Source organism: Dermacentor silvarum, chromosome 2, assembly GCF_013339745.2.
Source record: "Dermacentor silvarum isolate Dsil-2018 chromosome 2, BIME_Dsil_1.4, whole genome shotgun sequence".
Classification (NCBI taxonomy): Eukaryota; Metazoa; Arthropoda; class Arachnida; order Ixodida; family Ixodidae; genus Dermacentor; species Dermacentor silvarum.
The window spans coordinates 171,084,795-171,097,306 of NC_051155.1; the positions used below are offsets into that span (position 1 = coordinate 171,084,795).

Genomic DNA, 12,512 nt, shown 5'->3' on the forward strand with positions numbered 1-12,512 from the left:
GTAGCTGCCTAGCACGAGGACGCAGGTTCGGCTCCCGGCCGCGGCGGCGGCCGCATTTCTCTGGGAGAAAAAAACAAAGTAAAAAAGATAGAGAGAGATAGAGAAAGATGGTAGACTTCGATTTAACTCTGTAAAGTGTTAACACTGTAAAGTGTCAAGACTTCAATTGAAGCGTATAGTGAAACCCAGGTGATCTAAATTAGTCCAGAGCCCTCCACTGCGACGTCTATTACAGCTCCTGAGTTGGTTTGGGACGGTAAACCCAATCAATCAGTCAATTAATCAATCATCAATGGGCTCGTTCAGTATAACGGGTGTCACTGATATTATCGTGTTATCCCGTGAACAGTGCTGACGTGCGCCTCTTGCAATTTGAGAGACAAAAGGTCGGTTTTTGTTGTTTTTTGTGTTTGTATGTGTGTTTTCGGGGGGGGGGGGGGGGGGGGTAAATGCTCGTTGCGTATACAGCTTCTGTGCTTTGTTTTTGCCTGTGAGGCAGGTCAGCGAGTCAATTGCCTGATGCGCATTTGGAAACTTCTGCAGCATTCCATTCAAGGCAGAGCAGTGGTGCAGCAGGGATGCAATGACGAGAGAACGGTAGCTGCATAGTGCTTGATCTTCTGTTTCGCTTATGTATATTACATGAACACATCTCGTGACACTTTAAGGAGATACGCGGGTTATAGTGAAAATAAATAAGATGGGGGAATAACTTTTTTAATAGCGAAGCTGTTTAAGCCAGCCGTAATTTGGGGTGCGTGCCAAGAAACTGCCGCGCCGTAGCCACGGTAACCCAGAGGAGGTGGAGGTGGGCGCGTGCGCGCGCACGCGGTCTCCTCCTCGCCAGTTCCCTGGCTTCCCGACCCCCGCCTCTCTTCTCTCCGCGGCGCGCTGAGCCAGGAAAAAAAAAAAAAAAAAATAGCAGTGGCTTAGCTCGGCTATGCCAGGATATACGTAGCGTGAGAGAAGGTTCAGCTGGTTATTCTTAGCTATATATATATATATATATATATATATATATATATATATATATATATATAGTTTCTTAACAAAACGTCGCTTTCTGCATTGAAGCACAAAATTAACTGGAACGCCAATGCATTTCTCCGCAAAGTTCGGGAATTAATATCTCGAAACTGGTGCCATCACGAGAATTCGTTCCAAGTGGATCCGCCTTGCGAACTCCACGGCTACAATTTGTACATTGCAATATGGGCCGTCAGGTAATTAGTTAAAAACTTGATTAGTCAATTTTTTTGATTATTCGATTATGCATTTCAATTTTTTGTGCAAGTAATGTCTGCCTCTTCGAGTAGACCAGCTCATTAACTAGAATTGGGCTATCTGCCACACGCTACCTTAAATAAATTTTGAAAGTGTTCGCTGAAACACCCTGCATATACATGTGCCACATAATGTGTGTTTGTCATTGAAGCAGAAGTAAGCATGATAATCAAGCTAATCCTAGACAACGAAGACAGAAAGATATATATATATATATATATATATATATATATATATATTGCTCAACGTCTGGTTGCTTCTCCATTGCCACAAAGACGGCTCGGTGGTCAGTGTAGTAACACGCTGCCGTCTCTATATCCCCAACGCAGTATTTTGAATTGTCTGTCTGTGATACACAAGTTCAATGGCGGTTCCCAATGGGTTGTCTGTACAATTAGAACACTGGCTAATACCCGTGTCACACGGGCACCCACAAACTCCTTTAGGATAAGGGAGCGCGAAACTTCCTAAGGGAGTTCGACCTCAAGGAAGTTGTGGCCGTGCCACACGGCCAATAACAAGTTTTCATAAGAAGCCGCCAGAGGCGCTATCAGCGGCGTTTGATGTTTGTAGAATTACAAAAATGTAACTTCTAATTACGCTCGTAGCTATTATAATTAACGCTCCTTCGATAAAAAACACTATTTATTATATTTGGTGCGAAAAACATACACCTCGCTAAAAATCAAAGTGCACTTGCTAAACATAGCAGTGCTGACAGCGACGCTAGCCACCATGTGCTTCTCTGTGTTCCTTTGCGGCGGGGCGAGTATGCTGATTTGCACTTGAAAGTTTATTTATTTCAACAGAACTGTTTTGAAAAACACTCGACATTATTTTAATGCAAACCATAATTAAATTCTCAGCTTTACAACAACAAGCCTGGGCACGAGAGTACTCCCTTCAGCCGCTGAGGGAGATCGCCGATCTCCCTTGACCAAAAGCTCCGTTCAACTCCCTTAGTGGAAGGGCGACCGTGTGACATCGCATGCATCTCCCTCAACATAAAGAGACGGAGTTGAAAGGAGTTTGCGGATGCCCGTCTGACAGGGGTATTAGTCCAGGTTAAACGTGTCCTTCAAAGGACCATCAAGAGGGTCTGGAGCACGATTGAAGTCACCATCCACCACACACAGTTCACTTGCCGCACGACTAGGTATAGACGTAGCCACTACGTCTATAGTGTCTTTATCTTAATTGTTCGGCGACACGTACACGGCTTCGATGACCACACCACTTTCGTCAAGCTGAACGGCACAGGCTTCACCCTTGGGCACCGCTACGTTTGGCAGTTCACTGGCAGCAATACGGATCTGAACGAAGGGAATCCGTGGCGAAAGTAAACGTTCGGCCACATTGTTCAGAACCGGTAGACCTGGTGGCATGGGCGGGTAAGGATACCCATAAGTAACGCTAAAGAGTGGAATCTTCTGCTTAACGAGAAAGTTCTTGCACGTTGTACAAACCCGCGCCACGGTTTCACCCCACTCAGGCGGCCCCACTAAACTCAACGTTTCACGCATGGCACTACTTACCGGCGTCAAGTCTTTCATGTGCCACAGTCTTTCACACACGTCGCACAAATATCCAAACGGATTGTTTACGAAGTCCGTCTCGAAAGTCCGAGTCGCACTGGCGCTTTCGCTACGTTTCACCGCATACAGTCAGTAAATCGGCGAGCCTTGATGTCATCGACGGCGTCTTGTTGCTGCTGCTGCTGTGATGGTCGGGCACGTCGCTCAGCCTCCTGGCGACGCCGCTTTGCTAGACGTTCCTCCCTTTGCTCCGGTGTCTCCGCAGCACGTTTAGCCTTCTTCTGTTCGTTCTTCCTACGCTTAGCCGCTAATTGCCAGGCAACTACTTCGGGGTCCGATGAGTTAAGCTTCTCCGCTCTTCTGCGCCGCTGAGCAGCAATTTCGCTCCCCTTCTCCATGGCTATACCACACTGGCAAACACCCAGCGCAAACGCCGGGCAAACGCCCGGCGCGCCAGCTGTGCGCCGTGTGACGTCACTGCTCCTCGCGCATGCTCAGCACGGCTCTCCAGGAGCCACGCGAAACTGTTCAACCTCGGCCAGTGTAGCTCACGCTACAAAAGGCGAAAGCTTGCACTAGGCTGCGGAAAGCGCAAGACACAGCGAAGCTGGTCGATTGATATCGAGCGGCTAGCCTCCAACGCGTTCGGCGTTGGTCAGCAGCAGCGTTCTTGGCACTGTGCCAACCTTGGTTAGCCAGCCTGCGTTCCTGGCATGCCAGGAACGCCGTCGCTCGTAGGCCCCGACGCGTCCAGCCAACACCACCTAGATAGCACAAGGCCTACGCACTCCGATCTATGACTTCATGCTACCTGGCCCAAAATTTCCACTGCCAATGCTGGTGGAACGAAAGCGGTGACGTCAAGATCACTGTTGCTTACGCGGGAGCATCCCCATTTGATTCTATGGCAGTCGGGCCAGGCCGCATGATATCATGGATCGGAGTGCGTAGGCTTTGTGCTATCTAGGTGGTGTTGGTCCAGCGCTAGTCACGCCAAATGTTGCCAACGCGTTCGGCGTCGGCAAGCGACAGCGTTCTTGGCACTGTGCCAAACTTGGTTAGCCTGCCTGCGTTTGTGGCATGCCAGGAGCGCTGTCGCTCGTAGGCGCCGACGCGTCCAGCCCTAGTCACGCGAAACGAAATGTCGCGAAAGGGAAGGTACCTCCGAAAATGATCGCTCGAGAATACCTTCCTACGGGCGTAGTTAAGTTAAACCAAAGTCAAGACCTAGAAGTAACAGCCAGTAAGCTTCGCTGTGCCTAAGATTTGTGCGACCGAGTGCAAACTTGCCTGATTTTTTATTATATATAGAGAATTATATTCGAAATGTAGGCGCAATAATTATTCGTACCACCGTGCAAAAATACTAGTTTACTTAGCCAATAGTTCCTTAGGCAACATTTCTAGGCTGGTGTATAGCTTGACTTATGGGAAAGGCTGCACATGAGCTAAATACGACATTTCTGCCTTTGAGGATCAACCCCGCGGTGTATAAAAATTACCGCAACCGACATAACTTCACTTATCGCCGCCTTTCTCCCGTGCTTCTTCCCATCCCATTCCCATGGCAACAAAAGTTTATCTGAATGCGTGTTAGTGCGTAAATGTTTACATTGGTGGTATGCCCCTCCCCCCCCCCCCCCCCCCCCCCAAAAAAAAAAAAAAAAAAAAGTTCCTTCGTACTCGCATTTGAGTGGCATATTAGCGATGGGCTGCTTTGTCAACGTGTCGGCCATTAGCACCGCTCGAGTGTCAAGTCCGGCGCGCTTTCCTCCTCATTGTAGTAGGGAGTAAAAAAAAAAAGAAAAAAAAAAAAGCACCGCCGCTAATAAGTGTGCCTGCCGCGCACGCACAGGCTTTATTTCGCCGGTTGAAGCCGCGTGCCTCGGCTGCTGCGCTGGGGCTCATCGCATGGCGTCGCTCGCCCAATATCGCCGTGGCAGGTGCCATACGCCGCTGTCAGCCGACGGGCGGCTGTCAGCGCTTCTCAAGGAATGCGTGGCGCTGAGAGCTTCGGGATCGGTCCTCGGAAGGGCCCGGACGTTCGATAAGTCGCCGAGCGCGCGCATCGCCGTTGTCTTCTTCGTCGGTGTTATTGTTTTCTTTTCCCGTGAGTGCCTCTTTACTAAGGGTGCGGAGGTAAAGATGCTTTCTGAACTCTGCCCGTCGTTTCCTCTCCGGCAGTCCATTTCTTATCGACTTCGATGGCGAAATCGGACAAGTATAAGGCGATCTCCTAGTATTAGCTGCGGTCGTGATGGGGAGAGCAGACGCATTATAGGCGCCGAGTCTACTGAACTGTACAAATGCGTGTAGGGAGATGAAAAAAAAAAAAAAAAAACAGCGATTAAAGCTTCGGTACTCAAGCAAATGAGCGTCGTGTTTTCTGCTTTAGACGGGGTTTAAGGGGAAAATAAGATGAAAGAGAAAAGGGGGAAGGAGAGCACTGCGCGGACATGAACTGCAAGAGTAAATGGGTGTAAGAATAAGTGAACGAACAAGCTTATGATGCGAGTTGCAGTTTATGTACGCTGTATATGTACTGTCAAACTGCAGAAAGGAACAAATAAAAGTGCAGCAGAGAAAAAAAAAAGAATTATGGTAACGCGTGTGCCATCTTTTAATCCGCTAAACGGATTTTAGTCCAACCAGTAGAATGATTGAACGTGGAATGATTTCCACATAATCGTTCATTATCCACTATATTCCTTTTCCACACTCCCGTGCCCATATGGCGTATAACCTTCGCGACCCATTTTAGAAAGAACCATTTGTGCGAGCTGTCGGTCGTGGGAGGCATAGCCAAACTTCAGTGTCTTCCTTTGGCGCATTGAAGCGGAAAGAAAGAAATTCAAGGATGTATGTTGTCGCGCCTGCGAATCCTGCTGTTGACAATTGGCTGCATCCGTGAAAATGGTCTGGTGTTGTAGCTGAATGGAAGAATTTCATGCAACCTTCGCCACGTTCGATCGTGACCATGTTTCCTCTACACGCAATTATTGTCGGCGACAACCTAGGAATGTAGTGGCATATGTATCACTCTCCAACTCAAAAAGAGTCCGTAGAGATGCGCCAGCCAATTACGTTTGCTCGTTTTCGTGGCGTCAATAAGCGCCTTCGGTTTTCCTGCCTGCTTTAAGACGGCTAATTTCGCCTTAGAAATCTGTCTTTGTGTCACTGGTCTTGTCAAGTTTGACGGGAGATGCTGATGTCAGTGAAAGCTAACTGTTTAGCTATAACAAAGAGCTTTTATTTTGCTGTTGTAGCCTAGCCTTCAGATTAGCAGAGTAATAGTACTGGAGCTGTGAACGGACTCCAGCTGTGGCGGGTCTCTTTCAGAGGTGAAGTGGGAAAAGGCGGAGGTATACTGCGGTGAAGCGGAAGTACGAAGCGGAGGTGTACTTCGTAAGGACGTGTTTTTGGGCTAGTTGGTTCTTCATCATAAAGTAATACACAGCGCCAGAATATACACGGGACCAAACGACGAGTAACGAGACAGACACAGGGCGCACTAACAACTGAAGGTTTATTCACAAAAAGCGCAGAATATGTATACTGGCTGAACATGAATAAACACAAAAAAGGAAACTGTCACTTGCATCACATGGCCAAGCCTACTGCGCGCGAAATGGGGATCTAGTAAGGAATCTGATATCCTTATCCGAGAGTATGACGGAGGGCATGCTAACACAGGACTCATCCAGCTTTTTTATTTCCAGGGCTTCAACAATCTCCCTTGTTAGTCTGTCTGCTGATTTGAACATGATGCTGGTATTTTCCATTAAAGCAGCGCAGCCGCAGTCCCTACAATGAATGCCTAGATGTCCTGATATTGTCTTTGTTGTGTTGTACTTATGTTCTTTCAATCTCTCATTTAGGCACCTTCCCGTTTGGCCTATGTAAGATGCACCGCAATTCAAAGGAATTGAATAGACCACGTTTTTCGCGCAGTGCACAGGCTTATCTCGATGATTCGTTGTACATACAGATGCCTTGCTTCCTTCATTAACCGCTCTGCACATTTTTGCGAGCTTTCTTCAGGTTATGCGAAATAGAATGTATGTAGGGAATGGCGGACACATTCTTCGTGCCTTGTTGTGCTCCCGCATGGTTGGCGTTATTGCCTTGCTTCTTGAGTCTGAGCATCTTTTCTGCAACTGCAGAGAGCAATGTTCGCGGATACTCGTCGTTACTCGTCGTTTGGTCCCGTGTATATTCTGGCGCTGTCTATTACTTGATGGTGTACTTCGGTTTTGTGAGCGGAGCTTGTGCTGAATATACACTATAGACACACTATACTAACTCTCGTCTAGTAGTATATATAGTGCGGAGTTACCTTAGTCTGAGCTGCCTGGTTCGTGACTCGTTATAATTCGGCATGCATGTTCAGGCCAAACGTTGATAATGCAGAAATAAAACTGAAAACGCAGAACTGCGCTGTTTACGCCTTCACGACGCCGATGCGCTGTGACGCTGGGTAACATGCGTTGATGATACCGTTTCTCTGCTTGCATGATCGCCTACCGTGCTCGCCATTTCCCCGACAGCAACGCACGCTGTACAGATAAAAGGCGCGCGGCCCCTTGTCACGTGGAGGCTAATGAACCTGACGCGCTTAAGCGATATATATATATATATATATATATATATATATATATATATATATATATATATATATATATGCACACCACGTAGAAGAGGTATAGGGTGTGGCAGTGATGCTTCAAACTATGTTCACAGGGACCGGGCGTTCGTCTTATATTCTTTAAAACACTTGGAACGTGAGGGGTCACCTGCGATGTTCTTTATCCTGTCAACGGAACTTTATGAACTGCGAAGAATTTCGGGAACCGTGTATGATGGATGGATCGTTGATATTCGTTGTATGCGGAACGACCACCCAATTTTGTTCTTTTCAAAGTATATGTGTTTTTTTTTCTTTTTTTTAATTCAGGTGCTTTAATCAGTCGTGTTGTATTGTATGACTTAGCGAAACTAAGCAGTACTCGCGTAAGTTGCCTAGTGTTCGATCTTAGTTAAATGATCATTTGTGAATGACTTAACCGTGCGTTGTTAACGGAGCGCTGCGCCGTTTGTTGCGTTGTGACGTCTTTCATCGTTCCCAGATAAAACAGCCGATAGGGGAGAGCGTGAGAGAAAAGGGGAAAAAATAAGAAAGGACACATTTATCGACGTGAAAAGCGTATCAATCAACGTTAATGGTGGGTGATGCGCCTCCTATGACATCTAATTACTGTGTGACAGGCAGCGCTCGTTTTCCATTTAAGATGGGTTTGAATTCAGGACCATCCATATACGATATAGCCCTGTTGACCAGTTTGAATTTGGCCCTATCGCTGGCGTGATTCTTATTTTTTATTTGTTATGTTATTGGCAGTAAGAACACCGAAAGGATGCCGGGTATGAACATTCGGTAATTGTAGAAAGTAATACAGTTCCCACTTAATTGTCATACAAATATATCCAACACCGACCAGTTGATTGTTCTGTGACCGAGCTCCCGCTTTTATCCTGTCCTTCATAGCCGGGTAGGGGTGGGCGCTGGCGGCTACGGAGGTCGTTGGTCCAATTTCCGTGACTGTTATTTTCCTTCCTTTCTTCTTCTATTTCTTTTATGAGTGTAACGGCGCCATTGCGTGATGAATAAGATCGTCAAAAAACAGTGGAGAAGCCGCGCGAAGATGTCTGGCGTCGCCCGCCTTTAGCCGGCAACTGCGTCGCTCGATATCGCATTGTTTCTCGGTTGCTTTGGCACCGCGACTTGACTTCGTCAATGCACGCGCTGGCGGCGGTCGCGGCTTGTTTTTCGATCGGCGGCGTACGTGAGCGGCGGAGGATACCGGGGACGGCACCGAGCTCCACGGCGATCTCGGGTGGCACAAAACGCGCGTCATTCCTCGCCTCTCGATCGGCTCGCGTGACCGTTTCATAATGCACACGGCACCATAGCCGCCAGCGTTGACCTGCCGCGGCAGCTGCTCTGTCAGTCAGGTATCGATCGGCGCTCAGAGTCGACGCTCGGTGACAGCCTGCAACGCTAGAGAGGCCTGAGCTTTGGACGTATCTCTCTGGCTGCACTTCACGGACAGCCTTCCGCGTCATCGAAAGATAGGCAGTCAAAGCGCTGAACGTGCTTTATTTTTTAATATTATTATTTCTCTCTGTGTCACTGAATGCCCGAGTGATTGTGCGCGGCATAGCTCTCGTGCGGTTTCGAGTATTATGACCGCTAAGTGAAAATGTGCGCAACTGAAGCTCATATCAACGAAGGGGAGTGGTTGTCCTTTCCCAGCCGAGGGTCAGAATCGACACATCTTTAACCGTGTCAAAATTTTTTGCGTTTAAGACGTCCAGTTTACTTTCCTGTTCACAAGTTTCGTGGAATGAAAGAGTTCACTTCTATTACCGAGTACGCGTGAAGCATTTACGCGGTACTTTCGTTGTACTGAGGCAATTGACAACTTCCTGGTGTAACCCCGGTGAGACTTTTGGCTCCGTTTCTGTCATGAATGGACTAATGCGGACTTGGGCTCGCCGCTCCTACTACGAATACTTGGTAAGGAAAAAGCACTGTCCCCTACAGCGACGGCATGCCATTTTTATTCTTTCCCATTGGGAACTTGCGCAGCCTTTTCAAGTATTCATTCCATGGCATCTCATCACATAATTCACTTTCTAGCATTCAGTAAAATTGTAGATGGATTCACCAGGTTACGCGCATTTTTATATATTGCTGCTTCGATGTCTATTGTCTTGTACAATATATAATCGCTTCTGTATTTAACGCAGAGTAACTTATGGGCTTTTTCCCCACTTCCTTTTTTTTCTTTCTTTCTTGCAGGTAAGCACTGTTTGCACATCTTGATCCTCTAATGTTCATCACGGTGCTACTATCATTGGCGAGGCAGAGTGGAGCTGACATCTACGGCCCCTACAGGTACCGTGTCGGTTCCCAGGTCTGAGCTTGAGTTTGAATGTTTTTGAACAGGAACTGCATGGTGCCTCGTTGAATATACATGCAGGACCGCGATTTGGGCCGCGGAAAGTTGACAGAGAGCTTTAGCTTGCCCGCAAAACTTTTTACCGTTTGTGGTTAACGGGTGTACCTCGTTTGCAACGCTAATAGAGATATCTTGTGACGCTTCATTTACCCACAGTGCCTTATAGACATCTTGCCGTGTTCCATGAGCGCTTTCGTTGGCAGGGGGGGCAGGCAAGAAAGAAAAAGAAAAACAAAATTAAACACGCAGTATGTCCACGATGACGCCGCTGCCGCCAATCTTCACCAAACGCGAGGCATAGAATGCACTTGGTTACTGCAATTATATCTGTGTGTTTGCCTGTTTTATGTTTGCCAAACGGTAAAAATTAGGTTTGTGGACAAATTGAAACTCTCTATCGAAGAGGTCTAGTAAAAGGTTGAGCGATCGCATTGAGGCACTCTCCAGGAAGGGCCGAGTTTCGCGACACTCGTCGATGCTCGAGCTCTGGGGCGCCCTCAATTCTATAGAACGAACTAATTATATCGGAAGACGAAATCCTACGTGCGCTGATCCAATATGAATAACTAAACGTAACTACACGTCACCTTATGATGGACTGTCGAAAAGGTCGTTCACACGTGGTGCTCGAACAAATACGTTTACGCCGGACTCGCGACTCGTGCAAAATGTTTAATGCACGTAACAAAGGCGTAGCTTCGCGGTAAACTGCCTCTTCTCCAACGTTCTTGGAGGCATTTTCACAAACTGTTCATCGTGCCGGCATTTCGCTGTTTTCATCGCCGGCACAGTTAATTATGGTGCAAGCGGTGCAGATAGTTTCATCTGTGTCACAGTGAGATGAAAACCGGTGTACAGAAATAGTGGTGGCATTGCTGAAAAGGGGATACGTACAATAAAGTATTACTTAAAAACTGTGTTTTCGCAAATTTCTTAGTATAATGTTTATTATTTGTAAAGCAAAAGGGCGAAGTTCCAACTTTTCTTAAAATTTAGCGATGACGCCTGAACGTCGCTACGTCAATCTGACGTCACAGGTTTCTGCGCATTTTCTGGTATTCTGACCACTGCGGCTCAGTAAATGTTCTTGAAACTGTGGTCTTTGGCTCCTTGAAGACACAACGTTGGCCATCTTTACCGAACAAATATTAACTAGTGGCTCTATTCTGGACATTCCGCCATTTTCTTCGAGGCGTGACGTAATCGTGACGTTTACAAAATGGCGCTGATGGCCCCGATTTGCTTTCGTAACGTGACGCAAATTTGACGTTTTGCCTAAGAAACTGAAATGAAAACACTGAACCTAACGTTCCTGATAAAGCAAAACAGTTTTCCTCCTCAGTAAAAGTAAAGCAGGTGGCTCAAAACGTCTAAAACGCTTCTCGCTTCCGTCGTCTGCTGCGTCCAAGCGTGGTCCAAGCCATCGTCTGCTTCTTTAGGTATGATGCGTGTCTCACGGGAAACGGAATGAGTCGTCGTATATTGGCGCCCACGCGCTTGTTTTTTTACCTTGAGGACAACATACGCGACCTACCAGTGGTGATGAGCACAGGCCGCGTTATCGCTATCTCCTGAAACGCAAGTGACTCAGTTCGGCTCGTCTGGCTGAGAAGCGGCCGAATATCATCGATAGCGTTGCGCGCGTCAAAGGTATTTCGCTGCTTACTCGCATCGCGAGAGGATAAAGCCCCAGGGGCTTTACGAGAGGAAACTTCAATGCGCCGACTTGCGTACATTTCTTTTCACAAGTTAAAGAGCCGCCGTTGTCATACTCTCTGATGACGCGAAAAGAAATTAATCTTGATTACGATACAAACGCAGCAGTGAAATGTGCGAGAAGTCGCAGAAAGTTTGCTATGTTCAACCAGTATTGTTTCAAATAATCGAGTTTATAATGGAAACGATGGTTCAAAACACAAATGCCAACACCTCCCGAAAGCGATGCAAATGCTATGAGCGCGCGTTATGAACATGTTTTCACGGCCACAAACGACGGGGAAAATGCGGCGGTACGCATGCCTCTCTGTCGCCATTGCGTATGACCGCTCATTAGCATAATTCGCGTGGCGCGTTGCACCACAAATTATGGCGGAAGATCTCTGCAATGGGAGCGCAGCGCAACGTCACGCAACGTCAAATTGACGTTTACGAAACAGTTCTTCCTGTGACGCTCTTCACACCATATTCCTCCCGCCAATTAGCAAGCTGACGTGGTGGACATCTTTGACCGCCACCACATATTCGCGAAATTGCACATTCATTGCACGGGCTTCTGCACGCTACCGTCCACTTTTTATTTAAAGCTCGCAATATATGTGCCAAGGACCAGAAAAAACTATTAGTCGATAAAATTTGCAGCTCCTCGTTACGTTTCTTTATTTTGATGAAAACACAAAATTGCAATTTTGCAAAACCCGGCACAAATTTCAAAGCACGTGACCTCTCGACAGCCAATTAGATAGAAAACATGGCGGATAATGGCGACCGTGCAGCCGCCATGCGTGTTGAAAATAGAGCCATAGACCCTAGCCGACGCCATGAAAAGCTGTGACGTCACGGAGAGTCGGTGCGAGAACTTGAAGGCGGCGGCGCCACCAGTCTTTCCCTTTTGCGTCTTTTTCTGGATTAATAGTGGCTTTTTGTTTGTATTGTAGAATCGTAATTCACTTAT

General features: G+C 47.2%; 1 protein-coding gene across 4 annotated transcripts in view; it reads left to right on the forward strand.

The window, feature by feature from the left end:
* LOC119442109 (disks large homolog 1) overlaps positions 1-12,512 on the forward strand; it is a 673,008-nt gene that overhangs the window by 314,690 nt on the left and 345,806 nt on the right. The window contains exon 1 of one of the 4 annotated variants that reach the window (XM_049661899.1): positions 9,254-9,396. The exons of the other annotated variants lie outside the window; for them this stretch is intronic. Within the exon in view, the coding sequence (XP_049517856.1) occupies positions 9,346-9,396 (51 nt within the window). The 5' untranslated portion in view covers positions 9,254-9,345. Of the gene's footprint in view, positions 1-9,253; positions 9,397-12,512 lie in introns of those variants that run through there. 4 annotated transcript variants of the gene reach the window in all.